The following is a 20,313-nucleotide window of genomic DNA, read 5'->3' as shown; positions in this document are numbered from 1 at the left end:
CTACTCGATCAACCACAAAATGTGCATTCTATTGGAATTCCCATTGAAACCCTTTGGACAGCTATAGCAGTGCGTGGGTGAAATGTGTGGGCTCACTCAGTTTAGCGCAACGCTGATTGGCTATTATTTTATTTGTATCAAGGGAAGCCAAATGCTTGCTGGCTTCCCTTGCATTCAATGCTACAGGCGGCAACAATGTCATGCTCCTTTTGACCAGACAGCATCAGATAGATAGTGCTCCTCTGTCTCCTGTATGTGTAGCCTGTTTCACTCGATCGGATGCTTTCTCCGGTGAGACACATCAGCCACTTAAGAATTGAAGGAAAATTGTGAAACAGAGACACGAAAAATAAATGTATCTTTTTTCTGGGTCAATTTTTTGGGTTGCCTGGGGCAAGTGAACTGAGCAGTTGCAAGTTGCGTTGAGCTTGCCCCTCGGTCACCCCATCGGGGTTTTTAAGTGAAAACAACCAAACTGGGGCCCCATGACCTGTATCCCATGATGATTTCCGATTGGTATCCAATGGGACTTTTCCACAAGGGCTTCAGCTTTTGGTTAGCTAGCTCAGTGCATCCAAGATCTCTTCTTGACATTGAAGTGTAATGCAACATCAATTAACATGTTTTTCCCCATTAAACTAAACATATTGTCCATCTTATAATAATATAGATAGTTGCATGCAAACAAATTGTCATCACAGCTATCCTTGCAGAACTTTTACAGGGGTACGGAAGTTGATGGGATGACCGTGTGGTGTGGTGGATCTGTCAGACTGACAGTTGATCAGATAGTAGCTAAACAAACATCTTCCACGTCATGCCAGCGAGCTAAAGTTACAGCAGCAAGCTACTAACATCTGTAGCTCAAAAGCTGGCCGTTGGCAGGCTTACAACTACCATCATCAACAGTTGGCAAAACGCTTAGTTTGGTTGACACAGCTAAACTGGTCACGAGTAAAAGTTCCCTACTAGAACACAGCTGGATAGCCTGTTAGCTAGCATTAGCCAAGTGTCATTCGCAACTTTTCCACAACATCACAAACTAGAAAACAGGTCAACAACTCTTTCATGTTGTCTTCTTGCCTTGATGCGCAAAGCTTTTACATAAAAAGAAAATACAACTGTGATGTGCACTGTAGTTAAACAGACAGCTCGCTATGGTTGCTAGCTAACGTTAGCTACTTCAAAAGTTTCCTAAGATAACACGCTTAGCTGGCTGTCAACCTAGAGTAAATCACTCACCCAGCTCAAGATGCGGACTATGGTTTGAGGTTGTTTAATAAAGCTCATAAAATCGAAGTCACCTCCGGCCAGCGAGGCCCCATAGGCACCAGATTCCATTTTTTATATATATATTTTTATGCCGATTAATATGTCCCAACTTCAGCTAGAAAATGACTATGCGCAGGTCTCATTTGTGAAGTTGCAGATCTGTGGTTTTGTTTTCACTCTCATTTCCTGAAAAGTTAAAGAACCGCCCCGGACAATGACCACGTCATCTCTATGATTTTTTTTCTTCATAGGACTAATAATTGCTTCAAATAAATGGGGGTACTGCTACTCTCACAGTGACCTTTTGACCATAGTGTTCAGTATTGTCACATTATCACACATTTTCAAAGGGTTTGTACAAAATAAATAAGCATCTATCCTCTCTCTATGTGTCTGTGTCCCCTTACACACACCCCATTGTGTACACAATGGCTTGTATCTTTATTAACTTGTTATCAACTTCATTTTCACACGCTTTGAGAATAATAGATAGGCTTATGTAGCCTAGTGGCTGACATTATGGTGTGGAAGAGAGCAAGATAAAATATAATTCTGGCTATAGTGTATAATATATAATTCATCGTTATTGTCATCATCAAGGCAGTATTTGCAATGATACCCCTAGGAACAACCACCTTCCATAGGCTATGATGGTGGCATCCACAGGAGGTTGGTGGAACCTTAATTGTGGAGGACAGGCTCATGGTAATGGCTGGAGCAGAATTGGTGGAATGGTATCAAATACATCCAACACATGGTTTCCATGGTTTCCATGTGTTTGATGCCATTCCGTTTGCGCCGTTCCAGCCATTATTATGGTCCGTTCTTCCCCCAGCAGCCTCCACTGGCCTCCCAATCAGCAAGGATGTTGCCTTTTGATTGGGACACAGGCTGTGTAATGTGCTTTGGACATGAAAACATTGCACATTGACCACCAAATAGAAAACATTTATTGGTGTTGTTGTGAGGTCTGCATATCACTGTTATTCACTTCAATATTTTAGATTCTCTAACTAATATCGTCTCAAACAACTGCTATCCTATCCCACTAAACTCCATTCATAATGTAGGTTTACCACTAGAGGACAGCAGTAGCACACAAGGGATTCCTGCTGTGAGAGACAGTTTATTATGAATTATATATTCACTTCATTTTATTCTTTAGTGATGTGCCAATGCATTTTAGTTGTGCACCACTGTAATGCAGGATTGCAATTAGAATGTTACATTGACTTACAAAATGTATTCAAACTGTCTAGAATAAACTTGACATTCATTTGGAAATATTTTATTAACGTTTTCGAAACTTTTCGCATAATGAACACACCTCTAATGAGGAGAATGTATTTCATTGGTTGAGTCTGCGCCAGAGAAATCCGCTCGAGCTGAAAGTTGATTGGTGATTTGGTTCTGTGCATGGCAGTCTTGAAAAAATGAAGTCTTCAGAAATGGTGAGGGGTAGAACATACATCGATAATGCAAGTCTTATGCATCAACCTATTCAATTTGAAGTTTATTTTTGCAGTTACAATACATATGCAGTTTTGCTAAGTCATAGGCTACTGCCTATGAATTATGATTCAGAAGTTTAGTGTATTGACTGGTGTTGTTTCTATTGTGTTTCCATCTGGAAACCTGTGGAAATGGAACTAACACATTGAATCAATTCACAGCTGTTAATTAGTGGAGGCTGTTGGGAACAGTTATAGGAGGACGGGCTCTGTGTAATGGCTGGAATGGAGTTATTGGAACGGACTCAAACTTGAGGTTTCCATATGTTTCATACTGTTTCAATGATTCCATTACAGCCATTACAATGAGCTGTCATCTTATAGCTCCGCCTACCAGCCTCCACTGCTGTCAATCACTTAGAAACTCTGGATGAATTTATTTAATACATTTTGTTGGATAGCTTTATATAAAATCCAAAGGTATTCCAGAAACTAGTTATTAGAAATATACATACTGTGTTATTGTTTTTCTTTAGTAAAATGAACTCAACTAGATCCAAGAGGGAGCTTAAAGGGGCAGTAAGCAATTTCTACATACATTTTTGCAGAATAGAACTTAAATGCCTCATGGGCTTAGCTCAACTGTACTACCCCGTCAGAACCCGAAAGCTTGTTTTACTCTGTTTGTAAATGAATTAAATGTAAACAATGTATGCTTACAACAATAATGTTGATATAATGGATGGTTAGTCCTTGATTGTTTTTATTTTCTTTAACCTCCATAAGTTCCTCTCAATTCCTGTTGAAGAAGTTCCTGATAACATGTGAACATGGCACATTGCCTGTGATAAGGATCTTTGGGAGGATGGAGGACGGAGGAAGGAGTACACTAGTGGTCTGTGGGAGGGACCACTTCCTCTATAGTCTTCTTTTGATTGTGAAACAACCCTTCCGTCAGTCTTTTTTTTTTCTTCATATTTTGGGTTTGGTAGATAATGAGTTGAGAGTGTAAGTTGGTCAGACAAAGTCCTAACTCCTAAACCCACCCACTAAGAGCTCCTAATAGTTCCCTCTCCTGGGAACTGGAAGACAAGACTGGGACGATGCACTAACTACAGTAACACAACGCAACAGTACCTCTGTTCCACCAATCCTTTCTTCTTGGTGTGCTCCCCTATGGTTCTGTCTGATTGGAAAAGGGTAAGTCCATGATACAGACAGACAGGTGTGGCCACGCAGAGTGAAGGCCAGGAGGATGGCATACAGTGTGGACTTCAATCTGAGACCTATAATGGAGCTTGAATTAGAGTAAGTTGCTCTTTACTCTCATCTCTCTGTTAATGGCGGGATGTTTAAGTAGAGCTGTGTTTTGTAGCCCATGTCTGTCCACAGTTGCATATTCTGCAGGAGATACTGCATTATTGTGTGTGCATTGTTGTTCCTCGTTGTTAGTTCTAGTTTCACACACTCTCTCTGTCTGGTTGTACATAGTTGGTGCATAGGACATCATTAGTTTGGAATAGGTCAAGGTTTAATCTCAGTTAACCCGGAACAACATTATTGCGTAATTTGGTCAGATACTGGATGACCATTTATGTTTATGCAGTCTGTTCACGTGAGATTAGTCAAGGTCTAAACATCCCATTCAAAAGTTCCTTTAACGCTGTCCAACTACTGTATGGTTGCAAGGGAAGGGAACACTGCCGCTCTCTAACCAAGGTTGATTTGAGGAGCAAACTGAAGCAAAGAGCTTTTGGAGTACAGTGGAAGTTGATAAAAAAGTGCTTCTTTATTGCAGTGACATTTAGGAATTTTAGTTTCTCCCAGACTGTCTAGTGTTTGTTTAGTGAATGTTAGTTCTCAAAGACAATCTTATTTAAAATATGTAGCTTCATTATCTGTTCTACATACGTTATATGTGGTTTTAGTAGTTAAAGTGTACACAGAATTTTTTTTACAGAAAAATGATTTTCATTTATTTATTTAATTTTTATTTCACCTTTTTATTTAACCAGGTAGGCCAGTTAAAAACAAGTTCTCTTTTACAACTGCGACCTGGCCAAGATTAAGCAAAGCAGTGTGACAAAAACAACAACACAGGCTTACACATAAACAAACGTACAGTCAATAACACAATAGAAAAGAAAAATAGAAGAATCTATGTGCAGTGCGTGCAAATGTAAGCTGCTCTGACAGCTGATTCTTAAAGTTCGAGAGGGAGATATAAGACTCCAGTTTCAGAGATTTTTGCAATTCGTTCCAGTCATTGGCAGCAGAGAACTGGAAGGAAAGGCGGCCAAAGTAAGTGTTGGCTTTGGGGATGACCAGTAAGATATACCTGCTGGAGTGTGTGCTACAGTTTGGTGTTGCTATGGTGACCAGTGAGCTGAGATAAGGCGGGGCTTTACCTAGCAGAGACTTGTAGATGACCTGGAGCCAGTGGGTTTGGCGACGGATATGTAGTGAGGGCCAGCCAACGAGAGCATAGAGGTTGCAGTGGTGGGTAGTATATGGGGCTTTGGTGACAAAACGGTTGGCACTATGATAGGCTCCATCCAATTTACTGAGTAGAGTGTTGGGGGCTATTTTGTAAATGACATCGCCGAAGTCAAGGATCTGTAGTATAGTCAGTTTTACGAGGGTATGTTTGGCAGCATGAGTGAAGGAGGTGTTTGTTGCGAAATAGGAAGCAGATTCTTGATTTAATTTTGGATTGGAGATGTTTAATGTGAGTGGAAGGACAGTTTACAGTCTAACCAGACTCCTAGGTATTTGTAGTTGTCCACATATTCTAAGTCAGAACCGTCCAGAGTAGTGATGCTAGTCAGGCGGGCGGGTGCGGGCAGCGATCGGTTGAAGAGCATGTGCTTAGTTTTACTAGCATTTAGAAGCAGTTATTTGTCCTCTGGTCTGTTTCTCTCTTTTGGATATGTTCCAGTGACCCCAGTTGCCTTGGCAACATTGGATCCTTTTGTTCGATTAATCATTGTCCTGAGAATAGGAAATCATAACATCTACAAGCACTGGCTATTTTTTCCTCAATTGTTGCATAATTCATATTGAATGTGTTTTTATATGTAGATAAAACCAAGAATAAGGGAAAGGTGGATACCTAGTCAGTTGTCCAACTTAAATGTGTCTTCCGCATTTAACCCAACCCCTCTGAATCAGAGAGGTGTGGGGGAATAGTGGGTTAACTGTCTTGCTCAGGGGCAGAATGACAGATTTTGACCTTGTCAGCTCGGGGATTCGATCCCGCAACCTTCCGGTTACTGGCCCAACGCTCTAACCACTAGAATAACACTGCTGTGTGTGTGTGCATTTGTTTACGACCAGGAGTCTTAGGGGTGATGATACGGCCCAGGACTCTATGACGGGAACAGGTCTGGAGAGTGGCAGTCCTGAAACCCTGGAAATGGAGGTCCTTACAACAGAAGGCAGAGGTACTTCTATATGTGGTTGTATCCCAAGTGGCACCCTATTCCCTATGGGCCCTGGTCAAAAGTAGTGCACTATGTGGGCAATCGGTTGTCTTTTAGGACGTAGCCAGTTTGTTACAAGTGAATGTTTTCCAGTGAACTGATATGCTCATTGAGGTGAGGACTGATATCTTCTAACTCCCTCTGATAACCACTACGTCCATAACAGTGTTAGCCTGGTCCCATACTGTGCTGTAGCCAACTTGTCTTTATCATTGCCATGCCTACATGTATGACAAAGAACATAATACACAGAGGAGTTGGATAAAGCACAAGCAGACTACCACCAGGGTCGTGTTCATTAGGCACCAAATGTAACAAAACTGAATGAAACAAGGAGAGGCTACTTGGACTTGTTCAATAAGAAATGTTTGCAGTTGAAACATTTTTTAAAATAATTTTCCATTGCATGCCCTAATGAAAACGACCAAGGCCAGTACAGTGTGTCTTACTGAATATATTTTATCATCTGATTAATCATATTCAATCATATGTTCCCCACAGATAGGCTGGCCAGCCAGATGAGTGATGTCAGAGAGCGGGCAGATGAGAGGAGTGAGGAATCCATACAGACCAACCTTCTGGTCAGGAAGAGCTGGTCTACCGCCACCCTGAGGGTCCTGTCCTCCATGCCCAGTCGCAGCATCGGTGAGACCATCCTTTCAGTCACAAGCCGATTTGTTAAGGGGAAACCTCAGGGTTGTGTTTAATAGACACAGAAGGGAAGAAAACGGCTTGAAACCGTGAGGTACTTCCTGAATTTGTCCAAATAAATGCTTGTTTTCGTTTGACGTTGCAAACGGTTTTGCCACGTTGTGCTCTAATGAACAAGACCCAGGCCAAAGGCTTTTGTGTGACTCATAAAGAGACTATGGGTGATATTTTGAGAGCATACAAAAATGTTGCAGTTCCTCTTGTCTCTGCCCTGTTACCCATGTGGCTCAGTTGGTAGAGCATAGCACACAGGGTTGTGTGTTCGATTCCTACCGGGAATCAGTATGAAAACGTATTCACTCACTACTGTAAGTCACTCTGGATAAGTGTAAACGCACCACACACATTTTAAATATGTACAATGGTTCGGAAATCTACATCTATGTGGATGGTCAAAATGTGGGGTCTAAGAACCTGCATAAGTCATTAGATGAGTTTCCTGTCTCTTTTCTTACTGTGTCAGAAGTTTCAGAAAATTACTGGAGGAGAATATGGCCTACGCAAAAGCCACTGACCTCACAAGTGGTTGACGTTTGAATAAACTGCTGAGGTGTATTCATTAGTGCACACCGTAGCGAACCATGTATGCTGTGCAACAGAATACTTATTGGACAAGTTCAAGTTAGACAACTGTTTCGGCCATTTGTTTCCGTTTGGTTCCTAGTGAATACACCCAGGTAGTAAATGTAATCTTCCTCCTTTTAAACCTCAGGAAATGGTCTCTCCTCACTCAGGGCAGCAGAGTCGTCTTGAAATCATCTCCCAGTGCAACATCCGTTCTACTCAGCTGCGCAGGTACCACCGCCAGACCCAAGACGTTTCCCTCTCCTCCAGACCTAGTATCCGTGGCTATGGGATCGAGGCAGACTCTGAGGATGTCTGTGAGGAAGGTGAATCCCCAAACCCACTTCACCATCCACCCCTGAAGGCAATAGTCTTTCACCAGCTTTGAGGGGCCTTCTACCACCCTCACTACAGACACATGACAATGTGTATGGCATTTGAAACCAGACAGTTTTAGATCTTTTAGATCAACCTTTGAACAGAGTGAACATTCTGTCCCTCCGCTGGGAGTCGGTGTCTGTTTTGTGTGCTCTGCTGAGATGGGCTGTACCAACAAGAATGACTCCGCTGGTAGAAGTTAAAGATATCAAGGTTTGGTTAGAAAATGTTATACTGAACAAAAATATAAATCAACATGCAGCAATTTCAAAGATTTCACTGACTAACAGTTCATATAAAGAAATCAGTCAATTGAAATGCATTTCATTCGGCCCTAATCTATGGATTTCATGACTGGGAACCACGGTAGGTTTGTGGCACCTTAATTGGGGAGGACGGGCTTGTGGTATTGGCGGAGCGGAATAAGTGGAATGGTATCAAACACATTTTTTTGTTAGTTACAGATTTGTTGGTCACCTATACCTTAAAAAAAAAAGGTAGGGGCGTGGCTCAGAAAACCAGTCAGTATCTGGTGTGACCACCATTTGCATCATGCAGCGTGACACATATCCTTCACATAGAGTTGATCAGGCTGTTGACTGTGGCCTGTGGAATGTTGTCCCACTCTTCAATGACTGCGAAGTTGCTGGATATTGGCGGGAGCTGGAACACACTGTCGTACATGTCAATCCAGAGCATCCCAAACATGCTCAATGGGTGAAATGTCTGAGTATGCAGGCCATGGAACAATTGGGACATGTACAGCTTCCAGGAATTGTGTACAGATCCATGCGATATGGGGCTGTGCATTATCATGCTGAAATGTGAGGTGATGGATGAATGGCACGACAATGGGCCTCAGATTCCTGTCACGATATCTCTGTGCATTCAAATTGCCATCGATAAAATGCAATTGTGTTTGTTGTCCATAGCTTATGTCTGCCCATACCATAGCCCCACAGCAACCATGGGGCACTCCGTTCACAACGTTGAAATCAACAAAACGCTTTCCCTCACATCTGCCTGGTACTGTTGAAACTGGGATACATCCGTAAAGAGCACACTTCTCCAGCATGCGAGTGGCCATCGAAGGTGAGCATTAGTCCACTTAAGTCTGTTACGATGCCAAACTGCAGTCAGGTCAAGACCCTGGTGAGGACAACGAGCACACAGATGAGCTTCCCTGAGACGTTTTCTGACAGTTTGTTCAGACATTTTTCGGTTGTGCAAACCCACAGTTTCATCAGCTGTCAGTGTGGCTGGTCTCAGATGAGGCCAGTTTCATTCCACAGATGAAGAAGCCGGATGTGGAGGTCCTGGGCTTTTGTGGTTACATGTGATCTGTGGTTGAGGCCGGTTGGACCTACTGACAAATTCTCTAAAACAATGTTGGAGGCGGCTTATGGTAGAGAAATTAACATTAAATTATCTGGCAACAGCTCTGTTGGACATTTCTGCAGTCAGCATGCCAGTTGCATGCTCTCTTAATAGCCAGGCAAATACAAGCCTGTCTCTTATATTTGCGGTTGTGTTCAGTGATTGAAGCAAATAAATGCCTGGGCTATTTAATTGAAGTTTTACGGTATCCTTTTAACTTTGTGTGGATTACAGAGACCAAGAGACAGGAGCTGGTCAACAATCTTCAGAGTCTGTCGGCCGGTGACCGTGTGCGTATGCTGCGTGCCACGCCCCTTAGTCTGGCTGAGAAGACTAAACTGAGGTGTGTGCCATAATCAATTACAAACAATGAAGAGAATATCTTAATTGTTCCAGGACACCATTTGCTTTACATGATGCCAATGTAAAATTTGACAATAAACAAATTACACGAAAGCTACTTAAACCCTTCTCTCATCATTGCTGAATCTTCAAAGACCCCTTTTACAATCAACATCTCTCCTTAGGAAACTTGTATTCAGTGACAAAGTTGGACAGTCCCTCTTGAGCAGCCAGGTTCCCTGCTGTAGCTTCCTTAAGCGAGTGAGTATAACCAAGCTATCACTAGCATAAAACATGCTGTTGGCAATTTCACGACTATCATTCAGATGTAAAATCTGAGGAAAGTGCTCCAATCCTGACGTTAATCTCTGCACAGAGATGTTAGGCATGAAAGTTACTCTGCGTTCTGTGTCCACAGGCTTTGTATCACATCTGGTTCGGATGTCTCTTCATCCTCAGTTCCCTGCAGTTGTGGCAGGTGGCTTTGAAGAGGCTGGGTGGCCGCTTTGGCACTGGTGTGCTCTCCTACTTTCTCTTCATCAGGACTCTTCTGCTCTTCAACGTCTTTCTCTTCCTCATCAACGGCCTGTTCCTGGTCCTCCCCCAGGCCATCCACCCGCCCCTTCACACCCCCAGCTCCCACAGAGTCACAGGCCTGGAGCTGTTCACCGGCACGGTAAGATGAGGTTTATGATTGATTGGTTGATTATGTTCATCCACAAGGTTTTGACCTTAATGTGATTCACTCTAAAGTTGAAACTCCACCGATCGTCCAGCGAAATGTCACCGATTGGTTAAGTTACAATTTCTGGCATGTACCAAAATCTCTGCTGTGTGCGGTGAAAGCACGACGTGGTTGTTGAGCCTCTACAGAGTACACCTAGTGGAGTGTAAATCCAGCCTACGCCAATAAAACAACTGCTGCTGACATACCTAGCTAAGTCACAATGCAATGCCCACCCATACAAATGTAAAGCACCTGCAAGAGCACTTCTATATCAAAACACTACATCAGTGTTGTCAGTCTGTTTCTGAAACCACATCACCTCTCTTCCTTCTCAGGGTTATCTCTCCAACTCTCTAATGTTTTATGGCTACTACACCAACTCCACCATCAACACCAGTTGTAGACCTGATGAAGCCACCGCCGGGACTGGCTGCGGCACCACCAGTGACCCTCACATGATGGCCTACAACATTCCCTTAGCCTACTGCTTCACCATCGGCATAACATTCTTTATCACCGGCATCGTCCTCGTTTACAGGTTGAACAACCCTCTCAAACCTTTTGAAGTGCTGATATAGGATCAGATTATCACTTTTAAGCTGCGTTCACACAGGCAGTCCAATTCTGATATTTTGCCCAATTATTGGCGAAAGATCTGATCTGATTGGTCAAAAGACCAATTACCAGCAAAATATCAGAATTGGGCTACCTGTGTAAACGCAACCATTGATCATAACGTGAATATGACCCTGATCTATTCATTTGGAATCTCTTTGTTAGCCTGGTCCAAGATCTGCTTGTGCTCTACAGCCAACTGCTATGGTCCGTGTTGGTGTGAAAATGCCCATAAGAGTTGGCAAGACAGATCTTTGACCTTTTTCTCCTTGTTGGTCTTTCATGTGATTAATAAAATGTTTTCATTGTACTTGTCTTAGCATGTCCAAGTCCTTTGAGAGGAGTTTCCGTGTGTTCAAGTCTCAGGGAAACATGGCCATAAAGGTCTTCTGCTCCTGGGATTTCAAAGTCAGCAAGAAGATGTCTGTCAGGCTGCAGTCGGAGAACATCACCACCCAGCTCAAGGTACGGGACAGGATCATGTTCATTAGGGCTCACAATGAAAAAATAAAAATACAATTCCAGCCCAAAAACTCAAATAAGCATTTCTTATTGGACAAATCCAGGTAGTCCCTCCCTGTTTCAGTCTGTTTATTCCATTTTGTGCCTAATGAACAAGACCCAGGGGTTTCCAACTCTAGTGCTGTAGAACTAACATCAACAGGTGTCCATCACTAATACACCTTATTCAGCCAAATGTGGTCCATGATTCACTGATCATTTGTTTTAGGTGTGATGAGTCATGATCATTTGTTTTAGGTGTGATGAGTCATGATCATTTGTTTTAGGTGTGATGAGCCATGATCATTTGTTTTAGGTGTGATGAGCCATGATCATTTGTTTTAGGTGTGATGAGCCATGATCATTTGTTTTAGGTGTGATGAGTCATGATTATTTGTTTTAGGTGTGATGAGCCATGATCATTTGTTTTAGGTGTGATGAGTCATGATCATTTGTTTTAGGTGTGATGAGTCATGATCATTTGTTTTAGGTGTGATGAGTCATGATCATTTGTTTTAGGTGTGATGAGTCATGATCATTTGTTTTAGGTGTGATGAGTCATGATCATTTGTTTTAGGTGTGATGAGCCATGATCATTTGTTTTAGGTGTGATGAGTCATGATCATTTGTTTTAGGTGTGATGAGCCATGATCATTTGTTTTAGGTGTGATGAGCCATGATTATTTGCTGATCATTTGAATCAGGCATGTTTGAATCAGGCATGTTAGTGATGGGCAGGAGCAAAATCCTGCGTAGACTATAACAAACAAAATAGATCAGATAGGATAGAGGCCTGATCAAGCTCATATTCTATGCTAAGTCAGAGGCTGAAGCCCACTCCCAGTCTGTCAGTCAGAGGCTGAAGCCCACTCCCAGTCTGTCAGTCAGAGGCTGAAGCCCACTCCCAGTCTGTCAGTCAGAGGCTGAAGCCCACTCCCAGTGAGTCAGTCAGAGGCTGAAGCCCACTCCCAGTGAGTCAGTCAGAGGCTGAAGCCCACTCCCAGTCAGTCAGTCAGAGGCTGAAGCCCACTCCCAGTCAGTCAGTCAGAGGCTGAAGCCCACTCCCAGTCAGTCAGTCAGAGGCTGAAGCCCACTCCCAGTCAGTCAGTCAGAGGCTGAAGCCCACTCCCAGTCAGTCAGTCAGAGGCTGAAGCCCACTCCCAGTCAATCAGTCAGAGGCTGAAGCCCACTCCCAGTCAGTCAGTCAGAGGCTGAAGGCCACTCCCAGTCAGTCAGTCAGAGGCTGAAGGCCACTCCCAGTCAGTCAGTCAGTCAGAGGCTGAAGGCCACTCCCAGTCAGTCAGTCAGTCAGAGGCTGAAGGCCACTCCCAGTCAGTCAGTCAGTCAGAGGCTGAAGGCCACTCCCAGTCAGTCAGAGGCTGAAGGCCACTCCCAGTCAGTCAGTCAGTCAGTCAGAGGCTGAAGGCCACTCCCAGTCAGTCAGTCAGAGGCTGAAGGCCACTCCAAGTCAGTTAGTCAGTCAGAGGCTGAAGGCCACTCCCAGTCAGTCAGTCAGTCAGTCAGTCAGAGGCTGAAGGCCACTCCCAGTCAGTCAGTCAGAGGCTGAAGGCCACTCCCAGTCAGTCAGTCAGTCAGAGGCTGAAGGCCACTCCCAGTCAGTCAGTCAGTCAGAGGCTGAAGGCCACTCCCAGTCAGTCAGTCAGAGGCTGAAGGCCACTCCCAGTCAGTCAGTCAGTCAGAGGCTGAAGGCCACTCCCAGTCAGTCAGTCAGTCAGTCAGAGGCTGAAGGCCACTCCCAGTCAGTCAGTCAGTCAGAGGCTGAAGGCCACTCCCAGTCAGTCAGTCAGAGGCTGAAGGCCCCTCCCAGTCAGAGGCTGAAGCCCACTCCCAGTCAGTCAGCCAGTCAGAGGCTGAAGGCCACTCCCAGTCCGTCAATTTGCCTCGGATAGATCTGCATATCTACAGTATCTAAAGGACAACTGTTCTAGCTGGTATTGAAACACACACAGGATGTGGGTCTAGGTGTTTGTGGTGTAGCATGCCTATAGAAAGCTACATTCTTGCCCAGTGTCAACAGAAAATGAACAAGAATATGCAACCATTTTAAGATGTACAAATAAGACTAAGTTAGCTAAAAGGAACTACATTATGACGCAGATTAAAATACTGACTGGGGAAGTTATTTTTCAGTGTTGTAGTTTCACTGACTCTACATTCACAAACACTGTTTGGCTACTGATGAAAATGAGCTGTATTGTTGGTTATTGTGTACTGTCCTTGTTGAATAAATAAATAAACTGTCTCTTCATTCTTTCCAGGAGCTGTTGTCGGAGGTGAAAGGCGGAGAGGAGGAGAAGGGCAGGCTGTCTGGGATGGCGGTGCACCTGCTAGCATGGAGCATTTCTCTGGGGAGCACCTTCTTCTGTGCACTCGGCATCCACTGCTTTGCCAAGTACATGCACCTGGTTAGTGTGTGTGTGGGGGCTCCTATCACACCATAGAACGCTATGCAAATCCAACCCCAGCTAAACTGTTGCACCTTTTTCATACTGCTGAGCCAAGCATGAGCTGTACTGCACTGGCCTGGTTAGGCATCCTCTATAGCTGCTGGAACTGTGCTGGAAAGGACAATGTGGAAAGAAAATGGGCTATACGGACCAGCACAGTACGGTTCAGGTTTGCACAATAGGGGTATTACTGCCAGAGTTTCTTGTGGCTGCTCTCTCAAAGGTAGATGGATGAGCCTTTACCAAGGAAGGAGAGAGAGCTTACTCTGTCACTAACCCACTGCTGCTGGCACACCAGCCCATTAGCTACCTTCCCATGTTCATACTAGCGTACCACATAGAATACACTGCCCAACACTGTACATAACTTCCTTTTTAAGTAGAACATTAGTGGGTGGATATTGGCAATACATAACTTCCTTCTAAGTAAGTAAGTTAGTGGGTGGATATTGGCAATACATAACTTCCTTCTAAGTAAGTAAGTTAGTGGGTGGATATTGGAAGAGGACTATAGCCACTTTACTTTCAAGTATTGCCACAGTTTTTGGGGATAAGGTTTTTTCAGAGTTTCTCTGAGAATCAGACAGGAACGGTTTTTGTTTGTTGCAGAATTATACTTTGGTGAGTCGACAGAGGAAATCACATTGTGAAATCAGAAAGCAGCTTAAGACATGTTGTTGCCTGCAAAACAAGATAGGGAGATGTCTCGGGGGCCTACTCGAAAGGGAATGCAACGTTCTCAATGTTGGAGTAGGTCAGAAGCCTGGTCCCAGATCTGTGGTGTATAGCCCACTCCTATGGACTTTGTCATGCCAAATAACACAAACAGATCTGGCAGGACCAGACTATAGTCAGCGACGTAGAGCCTTGCTTGTTCTTACCTTAATGTCTGTCTGCACTGCAGTGTTTCTATAGCCAGGTCACAGATCTGTTTGTTCTGTATAGCCAACGTTTGACAATGACCATAGGAGTTGAGAAGACTGATCTGCGTCCACTGCCCACCCAACTAATATTCATAGCAACAAAGAACTGAACATTGTGCCCAACGGATAACGCCTCCAGCACCCCTGGTCTCTACTGTAGGCCTTTGCAACACCCCTGGTCTCTACTGTAGGCCTATGCAACACCCCTGGTCTCTACTGTAGGCCTATGCAACACCCCTGGTCTCTACTGTAGGCCTATGCAACACCCCTGGTCTCTACTGTAGGCCTATGCAATACCCCTGGTCTCTACTGTAGGCCTATGCAATACTCCTGGTCTCTACTGTAGGCCTATGCAATACCCCTGGTCTCTACTGTAGGCCTATGCAACACTCCTGGTCTCTACTGTAGGCCTATGCAATACTCCTGGTCTCTACTGAAGGCCTATGCAATACCCCTGGTCTCTACTGTAGGCCTATGCAATACCCCTGGTCTCTACTGTAGGCCTATGCAACACTCCTGGTCTCTACTGTAGGCCTATGAAACACTCCTGATCTCTACTGTAGGCCTATGCAATACTCCTGGTCTCTACTGTAGGCCTATGCAAATACTCCTGGTCTCCACTGTAGGCCTATGCAAAACTCCTGGTCTCTACTGTAGGCCTATGCAACACTCCTGGTCTCTACTGTAGGCCTATGCAATACTCCTGGTCTCTACTGTAGGCCTATGCAACACTCCTGATCTCTACTGTAGGCCTATGCAATACTCCTGGTCTCTACTGTAGGCCTATGCAACACTACTGTAGGCCTATGAAACACTCCTGATCTCTACTGTAGGCCTATGCAATACCCCTGGTCTCTACTGTAGGCCTATGCAATACTCCTGGTCTCTACTGTAGGCCTATGCAAATACTCCTGGTCTCTACTGTAGGCCTATGCAACACTCCTGGTCTCTACTGTAGGCCTATGCAACACTCCTGGTCTCTACTGTAGGCCTATGCAATACTCCTGGTCTCTAATGTAGGCCTATGCAACACTCCTGGTCTCTAATGTAGGCCTATGCAACACTCCTGGTCTCTACTGTAGGCCTATGCAACACCCCTGGTCTCTACTGTAGGCCTATGCAACACCCCTGGTCTCTACTGTAGGCCTATGCAACACCCCTGGTCTCTACTGTAGGCCTATGCAACACTACTGTAGGCCTATGCAACACCCCTGGTCTCTACTGTAGGCCTATGCAATATTCCTGGTCTCTACTGTAGGCCTATGCAACACTCCTGGTCTCTACCGTAGGCCTATGCAACACCCCTGGTCTCTACTGTAGGCCTATGCAACACCCCTGGTCTCTACTGTAGGCCTATGCAACACTCCTGGTCTCTACTGTAGGCCTATGCAACACCCCTGGTCTCTACTGTAGGCCTATGCAATACCCCTGGTCTCTACTGTAGGCCTATGCAACACCCCTGGTCTCTACTGTAGGCCTATGCAACACTCCTGGTCTCTACTGTAGGCCTATGCAACACCCCTGGTCTCTACTGTAGGCCTATGCAACACCCCTGGTCTCTACTGTAGGCCTATGCAATACTCCTGGTCTCTACTGTAAGCCTATGCAACACTCCTGATCTCTACTGTAGGCCTATGCAATACTCCTGGTCTCTACTGTAGGCCTATGCAACACTACTGTAGGCCTATGAAACACTCCTGATCTCTACTGTAGGCCTATGCAATACCCCTGGTCTCTACTGTAGGCCTATGCAATACTCCTGGTCTCTACTGTAGGCCTATGCAATACTCCTGGTCTCTACTGTAGGCCTATGCAATACTCCTGGTCTCTACTGTAGGCCTATGCAACACTCCTGGTCTCTACTGTAGGCCTATGCAACACTCCTGGTCTCTACTGTAGGCCTATGCAATACTCCTGGTCTCTACTGTAGGCCTATGCAACACTCCTGGTCTCTACTGTAGGCCTATGCAATACTCCTGGTCTCTACTGTAGGCCTATGCAACACCCCTGGTCTCTACTGTAGGCCTATGCAACACCCCTGGTCTCTACTGTAGGCCTATGCAACACCCCTGGTCTCTACTGTAGGCCTATGCAATACTGTAGGCCTATGCAACACCCCTGGTCTCTACTGTAGGCCTATGCAATATTCCTGGTCTCTACTGTAGGCCTATGCAACACTCCTGGTCTCTACCCTATGCAACACCCCTGGTCTGTAGGCCTATGCAACACCCCTGGTCTCTACTGTAGGCCTATGCAACACTCCTACTGTAGGCCTATGCAACACCCCTGGTCTACTGTAGGCCTATGCAATACCCCTGGTCTCTACTGTAGGCCTATAAAATACTCCTGGTCTCTACTGTAGGCCTATGCAATACCCCTGGTCTCTACTGTAGGCCTATGCAACACTCCTGCACTGTAGGCCTATGCAATACCCTGGTCTCTACTGTAGGCCTATGCAATACCCCTGGTCTCTACTGTAGGCCTATGCAACACTCCTGGTCTCTACTGTAGGCCTATGAAACACTCCTGATCTCTACTGTAGGCCTATGCAATACTCCTGGTCTCTACTGTAGGCCTATGCAATACTCCTGGTCTCTGTAGGCCTGTAGTAGGCCTATGCAACACTCCTGGTCTCTACTGTAGGCCTATGCAATACCCTGGTCTCTACTGTAGGCCTATGCAAAACTCCTGGTCTCTACTGTAGGCCTATGCAACACTCCTGGTCTCTACTGTAGGCCTATGCAATACTCCTGGTCTCTACTGTAGGCCTATGCAACACTCCTGGTCTCTACTGTAGGCCTATGCAACACTCCTGGTCTCTACTGTAGGCCTATGCAATACTCCTGGTCTCTAATGTAGGCCTATGCAACACTCCTGGTCTCTACTGTAGGCCTATGCAACACTACTGTAGGCCTATGAAACACTCCTGATCTCTACTGTAGGCCTATGCAATACCCCTGGTCTCTACTGTAGGCCTATGCAATACTCCTGGTCTCTACTGTAGGCCTATGCAAATACTCCTGGTCTCTACTGTAGGCCTATGCAACACTCCTGGTCTCTACTGTAGGCCTATGCAACACTCCTGGTCTCTACTGTAGGCCTATGCAATACTCCTGGTCTCTAATGTAGGCCTATGCAACACTCCTGGTCTCTACTGTAGGCCTATGCAACACCCCTGGTCTCTACTGTAGGCCTATGCAACACCCCTGGTCTCTACTGTAGGCCTATGCAACACCCCTGGTCTCTACTGTAGGCCTATGCAACACTACTGTAGGCCTATGCAACACCCCTGGTCTCTACTGTAGGCCTATGCAATATTCCTGGTCTCTACTGTAGGCCTATGCAACACTCCTGGTCTCTACCGTAGGCCTATGCAACACCCCTGGTCTCTACTGTAGGCCTATGCAACACCCCTGGTCTCTACTGTAGGCCTATGCAACACTCCTGGTCTCTACTGTAGGCCTATGCAACACCCCTGGTCTCTACTGTAGGCCTATGCAATACCCCTGGTCTCTACTGTAGGCCTATGCAACACCCCTGGTCTCTACTGTAGGCCTATGCAACACTCCTGGTCTCTACTGTAGGCCTATGCAACACCCCTGGTCTCTACTGTAGGCCTATGCAACACCCCTGGTCTCTACTGTAGGCCTATGCAATACTCCTGGTCTCTACTGTAGGCCTATGCAACACTCCTGATCTCTACTGTAGGCCTATGCAATACTCCTGGTCTCTACTGTAGGCCTATGCAACACTACTGTAGGCCTATGAAACACTCCTGATCTCTACTGTAGGCCTATGCAATACCCCTGGTCTCTACTGTAGGCCTATGCAATACTCCTGGTCTCTACTGTAGGCCTATGCAATACTCCTGGTCTCTACTGTAGGCCTATGCAATACTCCTGGTCTCTACTGTAGGCCTATGCAACACTCCTGGTCTCTACTGTAGGCCTATGCAACACTCCTGGTCTCTACTGTAGGCCTATGCAATACTCCTGGTCTCTAATGTAGGCCTATGCAACACTCCTGGTCTCTACTGTAGGCCTATGCAATACTCCTGGTCTCTACTGTAGGCCTATGCAACACCCCTGGTCTCTACTGTAGGCCTATGCAACACCCCTGGTCTCTACTGTAGGCCTATGCAACACCCCTGGTCTCTACTGTAGGCCTATGCAATACCCCTGGTCTCTACTGTAGGCCTATGCAATACCCCTGGTCTCTACTGTAGGCCTATGCAACACTCCTGGTCTCTACTGTAGGCCTATGCAATACTCCTGGTCTCTACTGTAGGCCTAGGCAATACCCCTGGTCTCTACTGTAGGCCTATGCAATACCCCTGGTCTCTACTGTAGGCCTATGCAACACTCCTGGTCTCTACTGTAGGCCTATGAAACACTCCTGATCTCTACTGTAGGCCTATGCAATACTCCTGGTCTCTACTGTAGGCCTATGCAATACTCCTGGTCTCTACTGTAGGCCTATGCAAATACTCCTGGTCTCCACTGTAGGCCTATGCAAAACTCCTGGTCTCTACTGTAGGCCTATGCAACACTCCTGGTCTCTACTGTAGGCCTATGCAATACTCCTGGTCTCTACTGTAGGCCTATGCAACACTCCTGATCTCTACTGTAGGCCTATGCAATACTCCTGGTCTCTACTATAGGCCTATGCAACACTACTGTAGGCCTATGAAACACTCCTGATCTCTACTGTAGGCCTATGCAATACCCCTGGTCTCGACTGTAGGCCTATGCAATACTCCTGGTCTCTACTGTAGGCCTATGCAATACTCCTGGTCTCTACTGTAGGCCTATGCAATACTCCTGGTCTCTACTGTAGGCCTATGCAACACTCCTGGTCTCTACTGTAGGCCTATGCAACACTCCTGGTCTCTACTGTAGGCCTATGCAATACTCCTGGTCTCTAATGTAGGCCTATGCAACACTCCTGGTCTCTACTGTAGGCCTATGCAATACTCCTGGTCTCTACTGTAGGCCTATGCAACACCCCTGGTCTCTACTGTAGGCCTATGCAACACCCCTGGTCTCTACTGTAGGCCTATGCAACACCCCTGGTCTCTACTGTAGGCCTATGCAATACCCCTGGTCTCTACTGTAGGCCTATGCAATACCCCTGGTCTCTACTGTAGGCCTATGCAACACTCCTGGTCTCTACTGTAGGCCTATGCAATACTCCTGGTCTCTACTGTAGGCCTAGGCAATACCCCTGGTCTCTACTGTAGGCCTATGCAATACCCCTGGTCTCTACTGTAGGCCTATGCAACACTCCTGGTCTCTACTGTAGGCCTATGAAACACTCCTGATCTCTACTGTAGGCCTATGCAATACTCCTGGTCTCTACTGTAGGCCTATGCAATACTCCTGGTCTCTACTGTAGGCCTATGCAAATACTCCTGGTCTCCACTGTAGGCCTATGCAAAACTCCTGGTCTCTACTGTAGGCCTATGCAACACTCCTGGTCTCTACTGTAGGCCTATGCAATACT

The 20,313-nt window shown here is 45.6% G+C and overlaps 1 protein-coding gene across 1 annotated transcript in view; it reads left to right on the top strand.

The window, feature by feature from the left end:
* The first annotated feature begins 3,978 nt into the window (after positions 1-3,978).
* Positions 3,979-20,313, top strand: part of LOC139401853 (transmembrane channel-like protein 6) — a 30,140-nt gene continuing 13,805 nt past the window's right edge. Inside the window, exons 1-10 of the mRNA XM_071145838.1 lie at positions 3,979-4,031; positions 6,060-6,166; positions 6,707-6,850; positions 7,651-7,806; positions 9,470-9,578; positions 9,763-9,838; positions 9,996-10,253; positions 10,640-10,842; positions 11,240-11,384; positions 13,700-13,846. Of these exons, the coding sequence (XP_071001939.1) occupies positions 3,979-4,031; positions 6,060-6,166; positions 6,707-6,850; positions 7,651-7,806; positions 9,470-9,578; positions 9,763-9,838; positions 9,996-10,253; positions 10,640-10,842; positions 11,240-11,384; positions 13,700-13,846 (1,398 nt within the window). The remainder of the gene's footprint in view (positions 4,032-6,059; positions 6,167-6,706; positions 6,851-7,650; positions 7,807-9,469; positions 9,579-9,762; positions 9,839-9,995; positions 10,254-10,639; positions 10,843-11,239; positions 11,385-13,699; positions 13,847-20,313) is intronic.

This window comes from Oncorhynchus clarkii, unplaced genomic scaffold, assembly GCF_045791955.1.
Source record: "Oncorhynchus clarkii lewisi isolate Uvic-CL-2024 unplaced genomic scaffold, UVic_Ocla_1.0 unplaced_contig_3011_pilon_pilon, whole genome shotgun sequence".
Lineage (NCBI taxonomy): Eukaryota > Metazoa > Chordata > Actinopteri > Salmoniformes > Salmonidae > Oncorhynchus > Oncorhynchus clarkii.
The sequence above is the reverse complement of the archived record's forward strand: the minus strand, read 5'-3'. Positions and strand labels throughout refer to the sequence as shown.